The sequence below is a fragment of the Patiria miniata genome, unplaced genomic scaffold, assembly GCF_015706575.1.
Source record: "Patiria miniata isolate m_02_andy unplaced genomic scaffold, ASM1570657v1 HiC_scaffold_24, whole genome shotgun sequence".
Taxonomy (NCBI): domain Eukaryota; kingdom Metazoa; phylum Echinodermata; class Asteroidea; order Valvatida; family Asterinidae; genus Patiria; species Patiria miniata.
Genome location: NW_024037063.1, coordinates 19,338,602 through 19,354,679, shown reverse-complemented (window position 1 = coordinate 19,354,679; position 16,078 = coordinate 19,338,602). Strand labels below are relative to the sequence as shown.

The 16,078-nt window shown below is 40.0% G+C and overlaps 1 protein-coding gene and 1 long non-coding RNA gene across 2 annotated transcripts in view; one reads left to right on the top strand and one right to left on the bottom strand.

Moving 5' to 3' along the window:
- Nucleotides 1–14,201, bottom strand: part of LOC119732070 — a 35,638-nt gene extending 21,437 nt beyond the window's left edge. The window contains exon 1 of the long non-coding RNA XR_005271510.1: nt 14,106–14,201. This is a non-coding gene — a long non-coding RNA (uncharacterized LOC119732070). The remainder of the gene's footprint in view (nt 1–14,105) is intronic.
- Nucleotides 1,493–10,225, top strand: LOC119732068. The gene is made up of 6 exons (XM_038205439.1): nt 1,493–1,630; nt 6,110–6,302; nt 6,794–6,853; nt 7,294–7,401; nt 7,936–8,067; nt 9,549–10,225. Exons 2-6 carry the CDS (start codon nt 6,159–6,161, stop codon nt 9,744–9,746), a joined length of 642 nt encoding a protein of 213 aa, XP_038061367.1. The 5' UTR covers nt 1,493–1,630; nt 6,110–6,158; the 3' UTR covers nt 9,747–10,225.
- Nucleotides 14,202–16,078: the final 1,877 nt, after the last annotated feature.

The window sequence follows — 16,078 nt, the reverse complement described above, 5'->3', positions numbered from 1 at the left end:
TACGGACACATCTTTTCTTTTTTTCTCTTGGGAGATTTCCCCACACAAAGCATGCATGCATGCCGAACTTACAGACTTGTACGACATGTGACTCGAGTTCCTTTTTTTCCGTTCTCAGACTCGGACTCAAGTCACGATGACAAATGATTTGGACTCTACCCTGCGGTCTCGAATTTGGACTCGGATTCTAACAGCGTGATTCGGGACTCGACCAAAATTAACACAAAATCACTTATTTATTTCAACAATATATTTTTTTGAAGACGATCGTCTCCTGAGCGAGCGATAACTATGTGCGGTGCAGAAAAAACGCAGCTAGGTAGGTGTATTGTGCATGCACAGCGCGTGCTTCTGAGTTTTTCCCCGATATATTGATTGGGAAATCAATGTACTGAATCAGGTACCCCAGCGTTCACACTTGACACTGCGTAAATGCAAGCTTGATAGTGTTTGATATCAGACTATCCTGCCTGGCCTTATTTGACTTGTTATATAATACATGTATTTCTAGTTCAATAAATTAGAGAAAAACTCTGAAAAAATGGAAACATTTACACTTGAGGTTTTAAGCCTCAAGGGTACTTCCAATACATATTATATGTGATTCGTGACTCGTGACTCGGACTCGATCTTTGTGACTCGTGACTCGGACCCGACTCCCTGCATGACTCGGGACTCGAACTCGGGAGAGGTGACTCGGACTTGAACTCGATGTTTGGTGACTCGAATACAAGTCTGCAAATTTGGCGCTTTGGAGTAGTCGGTAACGATTCCGCCCATTAGCCACCTGACTATTATGAAACACTGTCAATTTAAAAGCACAGCCACAAACACATACACCCATAGATGTTATCATAGTGAACTGCACCCCTGCATATCAACCCCATGTTTCTACTAATCAATTAATGAGGTCATTCTAATCAATTAATGAGGGTCCAAAGTGTGACCTTTATCTGTCCATGTTAAATTGGTACGTCTGCAATTTGCCTTTCGCTAAAGTATCCTTAAGAATGACTTCAAATTAACGTTTATAGTTTTTGGGTATAGGTAGTTTACTATTCATAATCACTCTTGAAGGTCGATTGCAGTAAGGAGTGCACCAGAATCCTAAAACTATAGTTTTCCATGATGTAACGTGGACAGAAAAGAAAGTGGACCCCAAAGTAGAATGACTCAATTAGGAAAACAAATATGGCGGTGATGAGTAGAAGACATAGGCCTACTCGTGTTGCTTGGAAACTCGCATATCCCGGTTATTATTGTACAGAATACATTCCATTTTGACCTTTTGGTCTGTTCAATGTTGCGGATCTTCTTTTAGGGGAAACACAGGATTGTGACGAAAATGTCCTTTAATAAACACCCTTGCGTGCGCACAACAACGATTAACATGAATTATTTTAATCATTAACCAAAAGGTTATCAAAGCTGCGCTGGTATAAAGGTATAGGTTAGCTGTGACGCAGAATCCACTACGGGTGCGGGAGGTATGTGTGTTTAGTATTGGGGTGATCAACTGTGCATAAATTGCTGCTTGGGCGCTGTGTTCGATTAGATAGCGGTACAATCAGCATTGGGAAGTGTGGGTCTAGCACTGGCCTTCCTCCACTAACAACTCCGGACGCCACTGGTAAATACATATTTCATTCAGAGTTGATTTGTCGATACATATGTCCGGTTTGGCCTTCGGATAATTTGAGTCTTGTTCACTAACAATCGGAATACAAAATCATACGCAAGCTCAGCCGTTGGTATAGTGGGCGTGACCATGGAGCTAAAAACAACGGAGGTTGAGGGCGTGTCATGCGACCAACCTAGTACGCGCTGGACCATGCAGGGATGTAGGACCGTCGTTTATACAAGACCAAATGACAAAGTGAAACACTTTAAAGTAGGATGTTTTGAGGCTTACGTGAATAATCCACTACTGCAGTAGCCACGCAGGGTATTTCCAGCCTTTAAAGGTGCACACTGCTTTTACTATACCCATTTACTATCAAAAAGCTAATAACAGAATGTAAAATCGTAGGCTCTACTGCTACTAGCCTAAGCGCCCTGTGAAATTGTTCCATCTAGCTTGCTGTCATTTCAAGAAAAGTAGGCCTAGGTAATTTGCAACGATCAGTCAATTGCAGTCAATTGAAGTCAATTGATTGATTTTTTTCGGAAATGAAACAGTAGACAAATTCGTGTTATATGTATCAAAAGGTTGTATACGGATGCACACTGTTTTCTCAAAAAGTGTAAAATTCACTGAGCTTGAACTTAAAAAAAGGTCAGGCTTTGAACATTCTTCTCTGTATTGTGCGTGGCGTTATTACTGAACACGAACAGAATGCATGGAAAGCACTTAACGATTCTTACCTCTAAGCCCGCGGGTGTGTCTCTCCCTGGACTTTGTATTGGTAGACAACGCAAACGTATTCTATACACATTGCCATCAGCTTTTGGTTGCTGCCCACTTTAACTGTTTATATGTTTAGAGGAACAAAATAAAGACACTATAAAATAGGTGGAAATGGTAAAAGTGTACCAAATATCTCAGTAACAAGACAAGGTCAGCCCATTTGCCTTTGCAATTTGCCTTTCACTCAAGGGCGGATCCAGAACACAATTTTTTTGGGGGGGGGCAAAAAAAAAAAATTGTTGGTCCCCCCAAAAAGTGGGTCAAAAAAATTACGGCGTGGGGTTCGGGGCCCGCTTAAGGGCCCCGAAAAATTGTTGGATTCTAGATGCTCTGTGGTGCGATCTGAGGCAATTTCTGACCACTTTAACCATTTTTTTTTTGAGGAAAAGATGGTGGTGTACTCATTGCCTGCCTTTATTGAGATGTCAAAAAGTGGGTCAAAAAAATTACGGCGTGGGGTTCGGAGCCCGCATAAGGGCCCCAAATTTTTTTTTGGATTCTAGATGCTCTGTGGTGCGATCTGAGGCAATTTCTGACCACTTTAACCAATTTTTTTTTTGAGGAAAAGATGGTGGTGTACTCATTGCCTGCCTTTATTGCGATGTCAAAAAGTGGGTAAAAAAAAATACGGCTTAGGGTTCGGGGCCCGCATAAGGGCCCCGAAATATTGTTGGATTCTAGATGCTCTGTGGTGCGATCTGAGGCAATTTCTGACCAATTTAACCATTTTTTTTTTAAGGAAAAGATGGTGGTGTACTCATTGCCTGCCTTTATTGCGATGTCAAAAAGTGGGTCCAAAAAAATTACGGCGTGGGGTTCGGGGCCCGCATAAGGGCCCCGAAAATTTTTTGGATTCTAGATGCTCTGTGGTGCGATCTGAGGCAATTTCTGACCACTTTAACCAATGTTTTTTTTTGAGGAAAAGATGGTGGTGTACTCATTGCCTGCCTTTATTGCGATGTCAAAAAGTGGGTAAAAAAAATTACGGCGTAGGGTTCGGGGCCCGCATAAGGGCCCCGAAAAATTGTTGGATTCTAGATGCTCTGTGGTGCGATCTGAGGCAATTTCTGACCACTTTAACCAATTTTTTTTTAAGGAAAAGATGCTGGTGTACTCATTGCCTGCCTTTATTGCGATGTCAAAAAGTGGGTCCAAAAAAATTACGGCGTGGGGTTCGGGGCCCGCATAAGGGCCCCGAAAAATTTTTGGATTCTAGATGTTCTGTGGTGCGATCCGAGGCAATTTCTGACCACTTTAACCAATGTTTTTTTGTTTGAGGAAAAGATGGTGGTGTACTCATTGCCTGCCGTTATTGCGATGTCACATAAAAAAAAAAATTGATTTCGTTTTGGGGGGCCATGGCCCCCTTTGGCCCCCCCCCCTGGATCCGCCCTTGCTTTCACTAAAGTATCCTTAAGAATGACTTCAAATTAACGTTGATATTTTTTGGGTATAGGTAGTTTACTATTCATAATCACTCTGGAAGGTCGATTGCAGTAAGGAGTGCACCAGAATCCTAAAACTATAGTTTTCCATGATGTAACGTGGACAGAAAAGAAAGTGGACCCCAAATTAGAATGACTCAATTAGTAAAACAAATATGGCGGTGATGAGTAAAAGTCATAGGCCTACTCGTGTTACTTAGAAACTCGCATATCCCGGTTTTTATTGAAATGAAGACATTGCATTTTTACTTTTTCGTCGGTTGTAATGTTGCAGATCTTCTTTTAGGGGAAACACAGGATTGTGACGAAAATGTCCTTAAAGGGGATGTACAACATTTGCTTTTGCTTCAATTTTTAGAAACAAATGAAGTTGGAGGATTAGTATGTTACAGCAAAAATTGTTAAAATGACTTGTTTCACGTTTTGGGCTTGTAGATGCTGGAAAAACCAAGAAAATCATTCATTTTCTTGTAGTCTGGTTCCCTAACTCCACTTAAGATGAAACGGAGAATTTATAGACTTTGGGGGAATGGTAAGTTCAGAGAATCAGTCTAGCAGGCTTGTACCCCTTCACAGGTGTGTAATCAAATGCAAATAGTTTTTGCAGTTTTTGAAGCAAAGAGTTTGCAAGCAGTTTTTGAAAAAATGCCAGTTTTCTCCAACGCTGGTCGGCCAACCAACGTTGGAAAATACAATTTTTCTTGAAAATGTTGGCACACCAGGAGCCACGATTTTACAGGATGCTTTTAGACTGTCATTTTAGACTGTCATTTAACAATTATCCAGTACGGTATTTTGTGATTATTTGATCATTTCGTTTTGAGATGTTTGCTAATGTTGTATCTTCCCTTTAAACACCCTTGCGTGCGCACAATAACGATTAACATGAAATATTTTAATCATTAACCAAAAGGTTATCAAAGCTGCGCTGGTATAAAGGTATAGGTTAGCTGTGACGCAGAATCCACTACGGTGAGGGAGGTATGTGTGTTTAGAATTGGGGCGATCAACTTTGCCAAAATTGCTGGTGTGGTGCTGTGTTCGATCAGATAGCGGTTTCACCAGCATTGGGAAGTTGTGGTCCAGCACTGGCATTCCTCCACAAACAACTCCGGACGCCATTGGTAAACAAAGGCCTATTTCATTTACAGATGATTTTTTGATCCATTATTATGTCCAGTTGGCACCTGGGATATTTTGAGTCTTTTTCACTATGAAAGCGGGGCACGCAGCTCGATCGGAATGTAAAATCATACGTGGCTGTGTTCATGGAGCTAAAACAAAGGAGATTTAAGCCCGCCGCCCACGAGAGCTACGTGCTAAGCAAAAAGTCACTCGAGGCCGTTTGCTCAGCATGTTGCTCACGAAATATCCCCGTGTGCGGTGAATTTTTGCTGAGTTTTCTGCCTCGCGAGGCCGTGAGGAAAACATCTATCCTGATTGATTTCTTTCGCCTCGCGAGGCGAAAAACTCACCGTTTGCGGACAACTTGAGCTACGTGCTGAGCTAAAAAGATGAACTAGCCAATGAAATCCCGTACTACTCTATACACGTGATTTTAAGATATTTTTGTGCAACTCTTCAAAAGCCTACTAGCGTTTGTCCATATTTTTTAAATCGCGCGACCGACAAACAAGAGTTATGTGCTTTCATTGCTTAGTTAACCCTTTTAGCTCAGCACGTAGATCCACTTGACTGCACACGCTGAGTTTCTCGTCTCGCGAAGCGAGAGAAATCAAACATGGGCCTTGCAAGGCAGACAATTCTGCACAAATTCACCGCACACGGGGATAGTTTATAAGCTAGGTGCTGAGCAAACGGCCTCGAATGACTTTTTGCTCAGCACGTAACTCTCGTGTGCGGCGGGCTTTAGGGTGTGTCAGATCATGCGACCAACCTACGCGTAGGACCATGCAGGAATGGAAGACCGTTGCGTGTGCATGACCAAATGAAAAAGTGAAACACTTTAAAGTACCATTTTTTTAAAGCGTGACTATTCAAAGTGAGTGAGTCAGTTAATCAATGGGTCGTATGAATAAAAACTAGTAAATGCTAGGAAATTTAAGCCAAACGTAAAAGCATTTACTTTGGAGTACAAGCGTTAAGGAAAAGCAAATGCTTGATTTCCTATGAATAAAAGTTTTCCTTTACTGTTCAGCATTTACTAGTCAACAGGTAGCAAATGCTTTTTACTGTTGGACTGTTTTCATGGACGAATGATTGCCAACAATAGGGTCTTGTTTTGAAAAATCCGCAGTTTACACACAGCTTGGGATTACGGTGAGTGCTGAGCTCAAACGTTCGAGATGGCCATCTACAAAGCTTTGATGAAGACGATCGGAGCCATTCACATCGTTGATGGAATACTGTTGCCTATTTTGTGGGGCGGCGGTCTCGCCTTTCCCGGTTACTACAGTGCAGTCGCCGCACCAGTGTGGTGTGGTATCCTTGTAAGTATTCTAAAATCGGTACTTAAACCGACCTGTGGGGCGACCCCAAATATGGGAACAAATATATTACACGACAGGTATTAAAGATTTATGCAAATTAGGCATAATTTCCAATCACAATCCAGCTTGGTGTCCATCACTTTCGGATTTCCCAAACCTAGGTAAAATAGCTATGTTACCTAGCGAAAAAACGCCGACACTATTAGGGGTTTTCTGATCCCAAAATATGCTCATTGAAAACATCTGTGAGAAAATTTGGCTCATAGGCTTACTGCAGTGTACTGACAGCGACTAATCACCAAAGAAAAGAACATTTACGTCATCAAAATATCCAAAATTCTAGCAAATGTTGGTGCTGAAATAGCTGTAACGTTGAGAATTCTGCCTGAAGTGAGATCACACTTTTGCTCATGAATATTGAAATTCGCATTAGCAAAAAACCAAAAACGCACCGAATGCCCTTCAAAATGGAAACTTTTTTTCACCCTCAGTTCTTCATTCCTGCCGGGATCCTTGGAATAATTGCGGGCAATACTGGCAACCGCGGAGTGGTAAATATTAGCAACAAGTTAACGCAACGTCGACATTTTTATGTGCTGCAATTGAAATGTTTGGAACAATTTGGTTCGGCGTAACTTTCGAACGCCGGTCTCGACAAAAATTAAGCGTTGTTTCTAGTGTGCAAAATTGGAAATAATGTCAAGATGACGTCATCGACTGATTGGTCACAAATGCTTAAAATTTTATATTTTGCTACTAGCAAAATTTTACATGAGATGCACTTCGGACACGAAACTATCATTCACGTGTAAACTCATTAAAGAAATCATCATGCTGTCGAACAGACTCAAACCTCTAGTTTTCTTTCCAATTCTTCTTGTTCTTTTATCAAAATTCAACAGACTTTATGCATGTTTCATTCTGTGGTGCAATCTGCGCTGAAATGTTAGCGTATGTAAAATACGTGTATATGCTTTTACACCTTTGACAGGCGATCGCATCTCTGGTGCTCAACGTTATTGGCATCGTTGCCGCGATTATTGTCATCATCTTCGGTGCAATAATTACCCACGCGGATCTAACGTATCTGAAGTATTATGTAAGTCATAAGAACAAAAGATCAAACGTTTCTGCCGTTGAACTTCCAATTGATTTACAGGTACGGGTTTTTGAAATTATTTCAAGTCGAGCAGACAGATCTGGGAAAGTTGTGGTCAAATATCAAGTATCTGATCTAGATGGGTGTTGGGGGTTGGCCTCCCCCCCCCCGGTTCAGCCGGTGACGTATGCTATATGATGCTAACAAAAAAGGGGGTATTACTAAAAATGATACTAATCAATTTTTGTATGTGTAAATTATTTTCCTTTTGCTAAAATATCTCTTACCTTTTTAATCCGTGAACAAAGTTACGAAACTGTGTTCGAGTTTTAAAGTCCATAACTTGAAAAGTACATGGGGGATATAAACGATTCTTTTGTTAAGCAAAACATATTTATTGGGCTTTTACATCCTAGATCTTGAATGCGCTATGGACAGAACTTCTTTAAAAGTAGGGGGTACCATTTGGGTTTCCTTCTCTCTTTTTTTTGGACTCACCCTGTATTGTGTTTTGTGTGTTTGTGTTCCGAGCAGTACGTCGGTGATGTGGCTCTAGACGTCATTATCATTCTACTCGCTCTCTTAGAGCTCTCACTGTGTATCGTTGGGACTGTGTACTCCGCGCGCATCACCCAGAAACCTACTGCAAGGCAGGCTCGCACTGTGGTAAGTCATGTTGGTCGCGGTTATGTACATATCAGCTGATTCCCCTCCAACCCCCCCCCCCCCCGCATTGGTTAAAAACCAATCTCTATGACTAAAATCCTCACATTGGGGCTTGAAAAACGAAACCAAACCGCGACATTACCTGCGTCAGCGGGGTACGTTAATATTGCACTACACAAACATGTAACATACAATCATTAGCGTCGCAAACATAATGTAGAGAAATTATGGCCCTAAGTTAGGACGCCCTCTTGTATATAATATATTCATATATGCCGTGACGCATGCATACCACGCGGCTATATAAAGCAGTGCGCGGTGGCGGGAAAGTCACTCTATGGCGGGGAACAGTTCGAGTCAGTCAAAGTCCTATAAAGCACTATACAAATATAACATGGTTTGAGAGTGGACCGTCGATATTCGCTCCCCGAGGTATTGGAAGTTGACAAACTAGTTCCCTCGGCTTCGCCTCGGGAATACCGAGGGGAGCTTATATTGGCTGTCCACCCTCAAACCATGTTATATTTGTTTTACTATACCTCACATATTCAGCGCCAATTTTTTTTTCGTTGCAGTATGCACCTCAAAAAGGTTTTTTTTGAAAAACTTTTCTAGTTCACCAAAAGCTTCGTATTGCTCAAATTTATTAGTTCAGTTCGTTTACAATACAGTGCAGCTACACTGCAAAATACTGTACGTATTTCAAGTCGTGTCTATTCAATGTACGCTACACGTTGTGTGTGGTACATAATACACACAACACCAATACAAAAACGTTGTTTCTTATACACGTCCGCAGAACAAGAACCACTGTGCGGCTGGATCACAACTATAGCACTAAACAGCTCGCTCTTTCGGGGGACAAAAACAATGTGACCCCCGAAATTCATTCTCGCATGTTTCTTGCAAGAATGAAACAAATGTCCCAGTTTTTAAAGGATAGTTGTGTGGACGTCTACATTCTACTTTTAAATGCTCTTTTTGTTTAATATCGTTTGGTTTAAAACGCGTTTTGTAGCCCAATTTTGCGCATTCCAGACCGAAATGTCCCTTTAAGGCACGCAGGACCATTTGCAATTACGTGGAAACGTACCTACCAATTTAACAAGAAAATCCTCTGAAAGTGAAGAAAGGACTGGTATCAAATTACTCCGAGTGTAATGGTATCATTCAGAAGGAACAATCATTGAAGTTGGTTTAAGAAAATGTACCCGCGGGTATTTTTTTACCATGTAGGCCTATGAGCGTTAGCATTATAGCAACGAAATCCAGTTATGAGACCCCACAAATTGTACAAGCGTTTTCTCTGCCTTCGCTAATGAGCAAATGTTCCATATACCTTTAAATTTTGTCAAATTCCTACAGTCTAACTATGGATTTACTTGTGACAGGACTTGTGACCGGACTTAATTGTGATGGACTCGACTGCAACACTCTAGGAACAACACTGATCTATTCGTTATCTCTCCAATGATGCACAGGTTTACAGTGGTGGTGGGGTAGCCAACCCAGGAATGCAGAACCCGGGAGCACAGGTCCAAATACAGAACCCAGCTCAGCCAGTTCAGGGGCAGTACCCAGGCCCGGCCCAGGGGCAGTACCCAGGACCACCGGCCCAGGGGCAGTACCCAGGCCCGGCCCAGGGGCAGTACCCACCACCCCAAGAGCAAAAGTACTAAGCACTGTGTAATGTGTCCTGGGCCCAACTTAAAAAAGCTTTGCCCCGACAATGCTTAACATGAATTGAAATAAGTTGAATTGAAATAAGTTGAATTTGTATTTCTAAAACGTTATGATTATGATACTAACGTCTATTTGTGTGTCATAAAATGTCATTTTTTTAACATCCCCTGCTAGCTGCTAATGCTTTCACTTTTCAATCGTATCAAATTTGAAAAGGTACTTGAAAGTTGTTTTTAATAGTCAATGATGTTCAGCAATGGTAATTTTTCAACGAATTATTTACTTCCAATTATGTAGTACCTAAATGTTTCTATAGTACCTAGATGTTACTGTGGTACCTGGATGTTTCTGTGGTACCTCGACATTTCTGTGGTATACCTAGATAATGTTTTGTTTTAAGAACGTTCATTGTACAACAGCAAGCCCACGAGTGTAAAGCCTAGTTTCCATTTCGACGTAAGAAACACAAAGTGAAATGCAACTCAGTGTCGCCGACAACTCAGACAGACGCAAACTACCTCGCAGCCGACTGTTCCGCGTACTGTCTGCGCAGTCTGCGTAGTCTGCGCGATAAGCTGAACGTCGATACGGAAACTAGGCTTATTAAGTAAAAGCTGTCTTTTACTAGGCACACACATGAGAGCTGGATAAATAACCTTTGAGTTGGACAGTATGAACCAAAATTGCCAGGCTGATCTTTCTCGAAAATGTTTAACATGAATTTTATTTTGATTTACTTTTTGTGCTATTTCTTTATCGATGTTTCTCTTTCATAAACTGTTATTGTACTCAGATGTCTTTTGGCTAAATTGGTTTATATGCACATTTATTTCAGGCTTTACATCATTTCAAATTGACAAAGTAAGCTGTTAAAATTGTCATGGGAGGTCGATGATAGCAATTATCAATAATTGACCAATGTTGAAAGAGAAGTTTGTTTCCTTTTACGTGTCTGGACAGAAAAGGTTTTTGGGTTCATGTAACCTGCTCCAAGGTTGCAGTTTTATTTGTTTTAAACACATTATATAACCCATGCACTCACAACAATTTTTATTAAAACTCTTCGATTTCAATTCTAGGTAACAATTATTTTAAATTAGAAGAATACAACCTTGTCATCATAGCAAAATACCGTTCCTCTCTTATGTGTGATGATTACTGAATGTTGTTGATTGCTAAGAGCGCAGCCATTAAGGATTCAAAGTAACAAATTGAATGATGTGGGGATATGGATATTAAGAACTTAATACATTTTTTGCCTCGAGTTTGTTTTATAATAATAAGGCTGGTGATGGTAATGATGATGATGATGTCATCATGACGTCACATCTTTACCTATATGATAGTCTTGTTTATGTAAATGCATTTATCGAGTTCCAACCCCATAGGTGCATTTACCTTTTCCCCAGATATCATCAAGTAGTCTTGCCAAACCTCAGTTTTGATGAGCTTTAAATTCACAACGTTACTTACTGACACACTTACCCTAATAAAACTATATGAAAAATCAAGTAAACAATGATAACATCATGATAGTAAGTCCAAAAAGCAAACATGAGGGGGAAAAAACCCATGTTTTGACTAATCAATTAATGAGGTCACTCTTATCAATTAATGAGGGTCCAAAGTGTGACCTTTATCTGTCCCTGTTGAATTGGTACGTCTGCATTTTGCCATACACTAAAGTATCATTAAGAATGACTTCAAATTAACGTTTATATTTTTTGGGTATAGTTAGTTTACTATTCATAATCACTCTTGAAGGTCGATTGCAGTAATAGTTTAGTCGGAAAAGGGGGGTATCGTGCACCCTCGGAAATCAATTTCTAATCAACGTGTCTAGGTCAGAAAAAATGCGTAGAAAACGATTTGCTATGTTAAAAAATTCAAAAAATGTCCCAAGTATTGTTTTTATGCAAATTAGTGCCGCCATTACCGAAAAATCTATTTTGAATTATATCTCAGCCAATATTGCAGATAACTGAATGAACTAGGTGTCTAAACCCATGTTTTCAAGGTCAGAGATCACAACAAAACTATTATGGAAGTCACCACATGTGTCTGTGGCAAAGGAATATGCAAATTAGTGCCACTAATACCGGGAAATCATTTTTTGGCATATCTCGGCCAATATAACACATAACTACACCAGTAAGGTGTCTAAACCCATGTTTTGAGGGTCAGGTATAATTAGAAGACCATTCACGAAGTAACTATGTGTGTCTTTGGCATGAAAATATGTAAATTTTAATTTGCCGGTTTATCAAAAAATTGATTTTCAGCCAATATTATATTCATTTTCAGCCAATAGTACAGTTTATTTTGAATATGATGGCTTAAAATAAACTGTGATAATTATTACTTATCAAAAACCTTTCTGTCAACATAAGCTGCAATATTGGCGAAGATATTGGCTAAAAATCCAATTTCTGATAAATTGACACTTTAGAATTTACATATTTACCTGCCAAGGGCACACATAGTTAATTCGTGAATGATCCTTTAATGATACTTGACCCTCAACACATGGGTTTAGACACCTTACTTGTGTAGTTATTTGCAATATTGGCCGAGATATTGGCTAAAAATCAAATATCTGATAAACTGACACTTAATAATTTACATATTTTCTGCCAAAGACACACATAGTTACTTCGTGAATGATCCTTTAATGATACCTGACCCTCAACACATTGGTTTAGACACCTTACTGGTGTAGTTATGTGCTATATTGGCCGCTATATGCCAAAAACATGACTTTCCGGTATTTGCAGCACTAATTTGCATATTCCTATGCCACAGACACAAGTGGTCACTTCCAGAATAGTTTTATTGTGATCTCTGACCTTGAAAACATGGGTTTAGACACCTAGTTCGTTCAGTTATCTGCAATATTGGCTGAGATATAATTCAAAATAGATTTTTCGGTAATGGCGGCACTAATTTGCATAAAAACAATTCGTGGGACATTTTTTGAATTTTTTAACATAGCAAATCGTTTTCTACGCATTTTTTTCTGACATAGAAACGTTGATTAGAAATTGATTTCCGAGGGTGCACGATACCCCCCTTTTCCGACTGAACTATAGGAGTGCACCAGAATCCTAAAACTATAGTTTTCCATGATGTAACGTGGACAGAAAAGAAAGTGGACCCCAAATTAGAATGACTCAATTAGGAAAACAAATATGGCGGTGATGAGTACAAGTCATAGGCCTACTCGTGTTGCTTGGAAACTCGCATATCCCGGTTATTGTACAGAATACATTCCATTTTGACCTTTTGGTCTTTTGGTCTGTTCAATGTTGCGGATATTCTTTTAGGGGAAACACAGGATTGTGACGAAAATGTCCTTTAATAAACACCCTTGCGTGCGCACAATTACGATGAACATGAATTATTTTAATCATTAACCAAAAGGTTATCAAAGCTGCGCTGGTATAAAGGTATAGGTTAGCTGTGAATCCACTACGGTGCGGGAGGTATGTACGTTTAGTATTGGGGTGATCAACTGTGCTTAAATTGCTGCTTGGGCGCTGTGTTCGATTAGATAGCGGTACAATCTGCATTGGAAAGTGTGGGTCTAGCACTTGCCTTTCTCCACTAACAACTCCGGACGCCACTGGTAAATACATATTTCATTCAGAGTTGATTTTTCGATTCATATGTACGGTTGGGAAAAAGGATAATTTGAGTCACTAACAATCGGCATACAAAATCATACGCAAGCGCAGCCGTTGGTTTAGAAGGGCGTGACCATGGAGCTAAAACCAACGGAGGTTGAGGGCGTGTCATGTCAAACCTAGAACGTGCTGGACCATGCAGGGATGTAGGACCGTCGTTTGTACAAGACCAAATGACAAAGTGAAACACTTTAAAGTAGGATGTTTTGAGGCTTACGTGAATAATCCACTACTGCAGTAGCCACGTAGGCTATTTCCTGCCTTTAAAGGTGCCCACTGCTTTTATTAAAAAAAGTCACCTACCCATTTACTATCAAAAAAGCTAAGAACAGGATTAAAAATCGTAGGCCCTACTGCTACTAGCCTAACCACCCTGTGAAATTGTTCCATCTAGCTTGCTGTCATTTCAAGACAAGTAGGCATAGGTGATTTGCAACGATCAGTCAATTGAAGTCAATTGATTGATTTTTTTTCGGAAATGAAACAGTAGACAAAATCATGTTTCATGTATCAAAAGGTTGTATACGGATGCACTCTGTTTTCTCAAAAAGTGTAATATTCACCGAGCTTGAACTTAAAAAGGGTCAGGCTTTGAACATTCTTCTCTGTATTGTGAGTGGCGTTATTACTGAACACGAACAGAATGCATGGAAAGCACTTAATGATCCTTACCTCTAAGCCCGCGGGTGTGTCTTTCTCTGGACTTTGGGATTGGTAGACAACGCAGACGTATTCTATACACTTGGCCATCAGCTTTGTGTTGCTGCCCACTTAACTGTTTATATGTTTAGAGGAACAAAATAAATACACTATAAAATAGGTGGAAATGGAAAAGGTTTACCAAATATCTCAGAAACAAGACAAGGTCAGCCCATTTTGTTTTCATTAGCTGTTTCGGCAACTGCCGAAACAGCTATTGTTTTCGTTAAAGTTTTTTTTAACTGTTTTGGTGACACACCGAAACAGGTCTTGTTTTCGTTAAGATTTTTTTAGCTGTTTCGGTGTACACACCGCAACAGCTCTTGTTTTCGTTAAGATTTTTTTTGTCTTTTTTAGCTGTTTCGGTGACACACCGCCTTTAGCTGTTTCGGTGACACACCGAAACAGCTCTTGTTTTCGTTAAGATTTTTTTTTTTTTTTTTTTTAGCTGTTTCGGTGACTCACCGAAACAGCTCTTGTTGTCGTTAAGATTTTTTTTTCTCCTTTTTCAGACTTTTTCTCCATAGGTTTAACACACGTTTCTTCCACCAGTACACTTTGCCACTTTTTTTAATCCGATTGATTTGAGACTTGGTACATACTTAGAACACCACCCACAGATGGTCCTAAAAGAAATTTGTGATCGTGACGTCATCAGGTGTCAGATTACGTCACATTAAAGATGCATTTTTTCCCCATATGTTTTGTACACGTTTTAAAACACTCCAGTTTGGCATCTTCGTAAATCCGATCGACTTTAAACTTAATTCATACCTAGACCACCACCCACAGATGGTTCTAGACGAAATTCGTGATCGTGACGTCATCAAGTGTCAGGTTACGTCACATTAAAGATGCATTTTTGCCCATATGTTTTGTACACGTTTTAAAACACTCTACATTGGCACTTTTGTAAATTATGCGATCGACGTTAGACCTGGTACACACTTAGACTACCACCCACAGATGGTCCTAGAAGAAATTCGTGATCGTACCAATGCCGAGATGGGTTATAGATGAAAATTCATGTGATGTCATCATCAAATGTCATGTGAAGTCCCTTAAAGGGGCATTTTGTTCTTTATAGGCCTATATTTACAGACCTATATGTTCGATTTGGTTATAACTTGACATGTACGTATAATGTGCTGTTATAGATGACATTTTTAGTGACGTCAATGATTGTTCATCACGTGCATAGAGTATATCGAATATCCGAAACAGCTTGTGTTTGTCCACAAACACATCTCTAGCTTTTTTTTTTCTCTCTCCTTTTTCAGACTTTTTCTCCATAGGTTAAACACACGTTTCTTCCACCAATCCACTTTGCCACTTTTTCAAATCCGATTGATTTCAGACTTTCAGACTCCACAAACACATTTCTAGTTTTTTTTTTCTCCTTTTTCAGACTTTTTCTCCATAGGTTTAACTCACGTTTCTTCCACCAGTCCACTTTGCCACTTTTTTAAATCCGATTGATTTCAAACTTGGTACATACTTAGACCACCACCCACAAATGGTCCTAGAAGTAATTCGTGACCGTGACGTCATCAGGTGTCGGGTTACGTCACATTAGAGATGCATTTTTCCCCATATGTTTTGTACACGTTTTAAAACACTCCACTTTGGCCTCTTCGTGAATCCGATCAACCCTAGACTCGATACATACTTAGACCACTACCCACAGATGGTCCTAGAAGAAATTTGTGATCGTGACGTCATCAGGTGTCAGGTTACGACACATTAAAGATGCATTTTTCCCCATATGTTTTGTACACGTTTTAAAACACTCCAGTTTGGCATCTTCGTACACCCGATCGACTTTAAACTTATTCCATACTTAGACCACCACCCACAGATGGTCCTAGACGAAATTCGTGATCATGACGTCATCAAGTGTCAGGTTACGTCACATTAAAGATGCATTTTTCACCATAGGGTTTGTA

Coding starts and splice junctions, on each gene's coding strand:
- LOC119732068 (XM_038205439.1), top strand. CDS start 6,159: ATGGCCATCTACAAAGCTTTGATGAAGACGATCGGAGCCATTCACATC. Junction 6,303..6,793: donor CAGTGTGGTGTGGTATCCTT/GTAAGTATTCTA, acceptor TTTCACCCTCAG/TTCTTCATTCCTGCCGGGAT. Junction 6,854..7,293: donor ATACTGGCAACCGCGGAGTG/GTAAATATTAGC, acceptor CACCTTTGACAG/GCGATCGCATCTCTGGTGCT.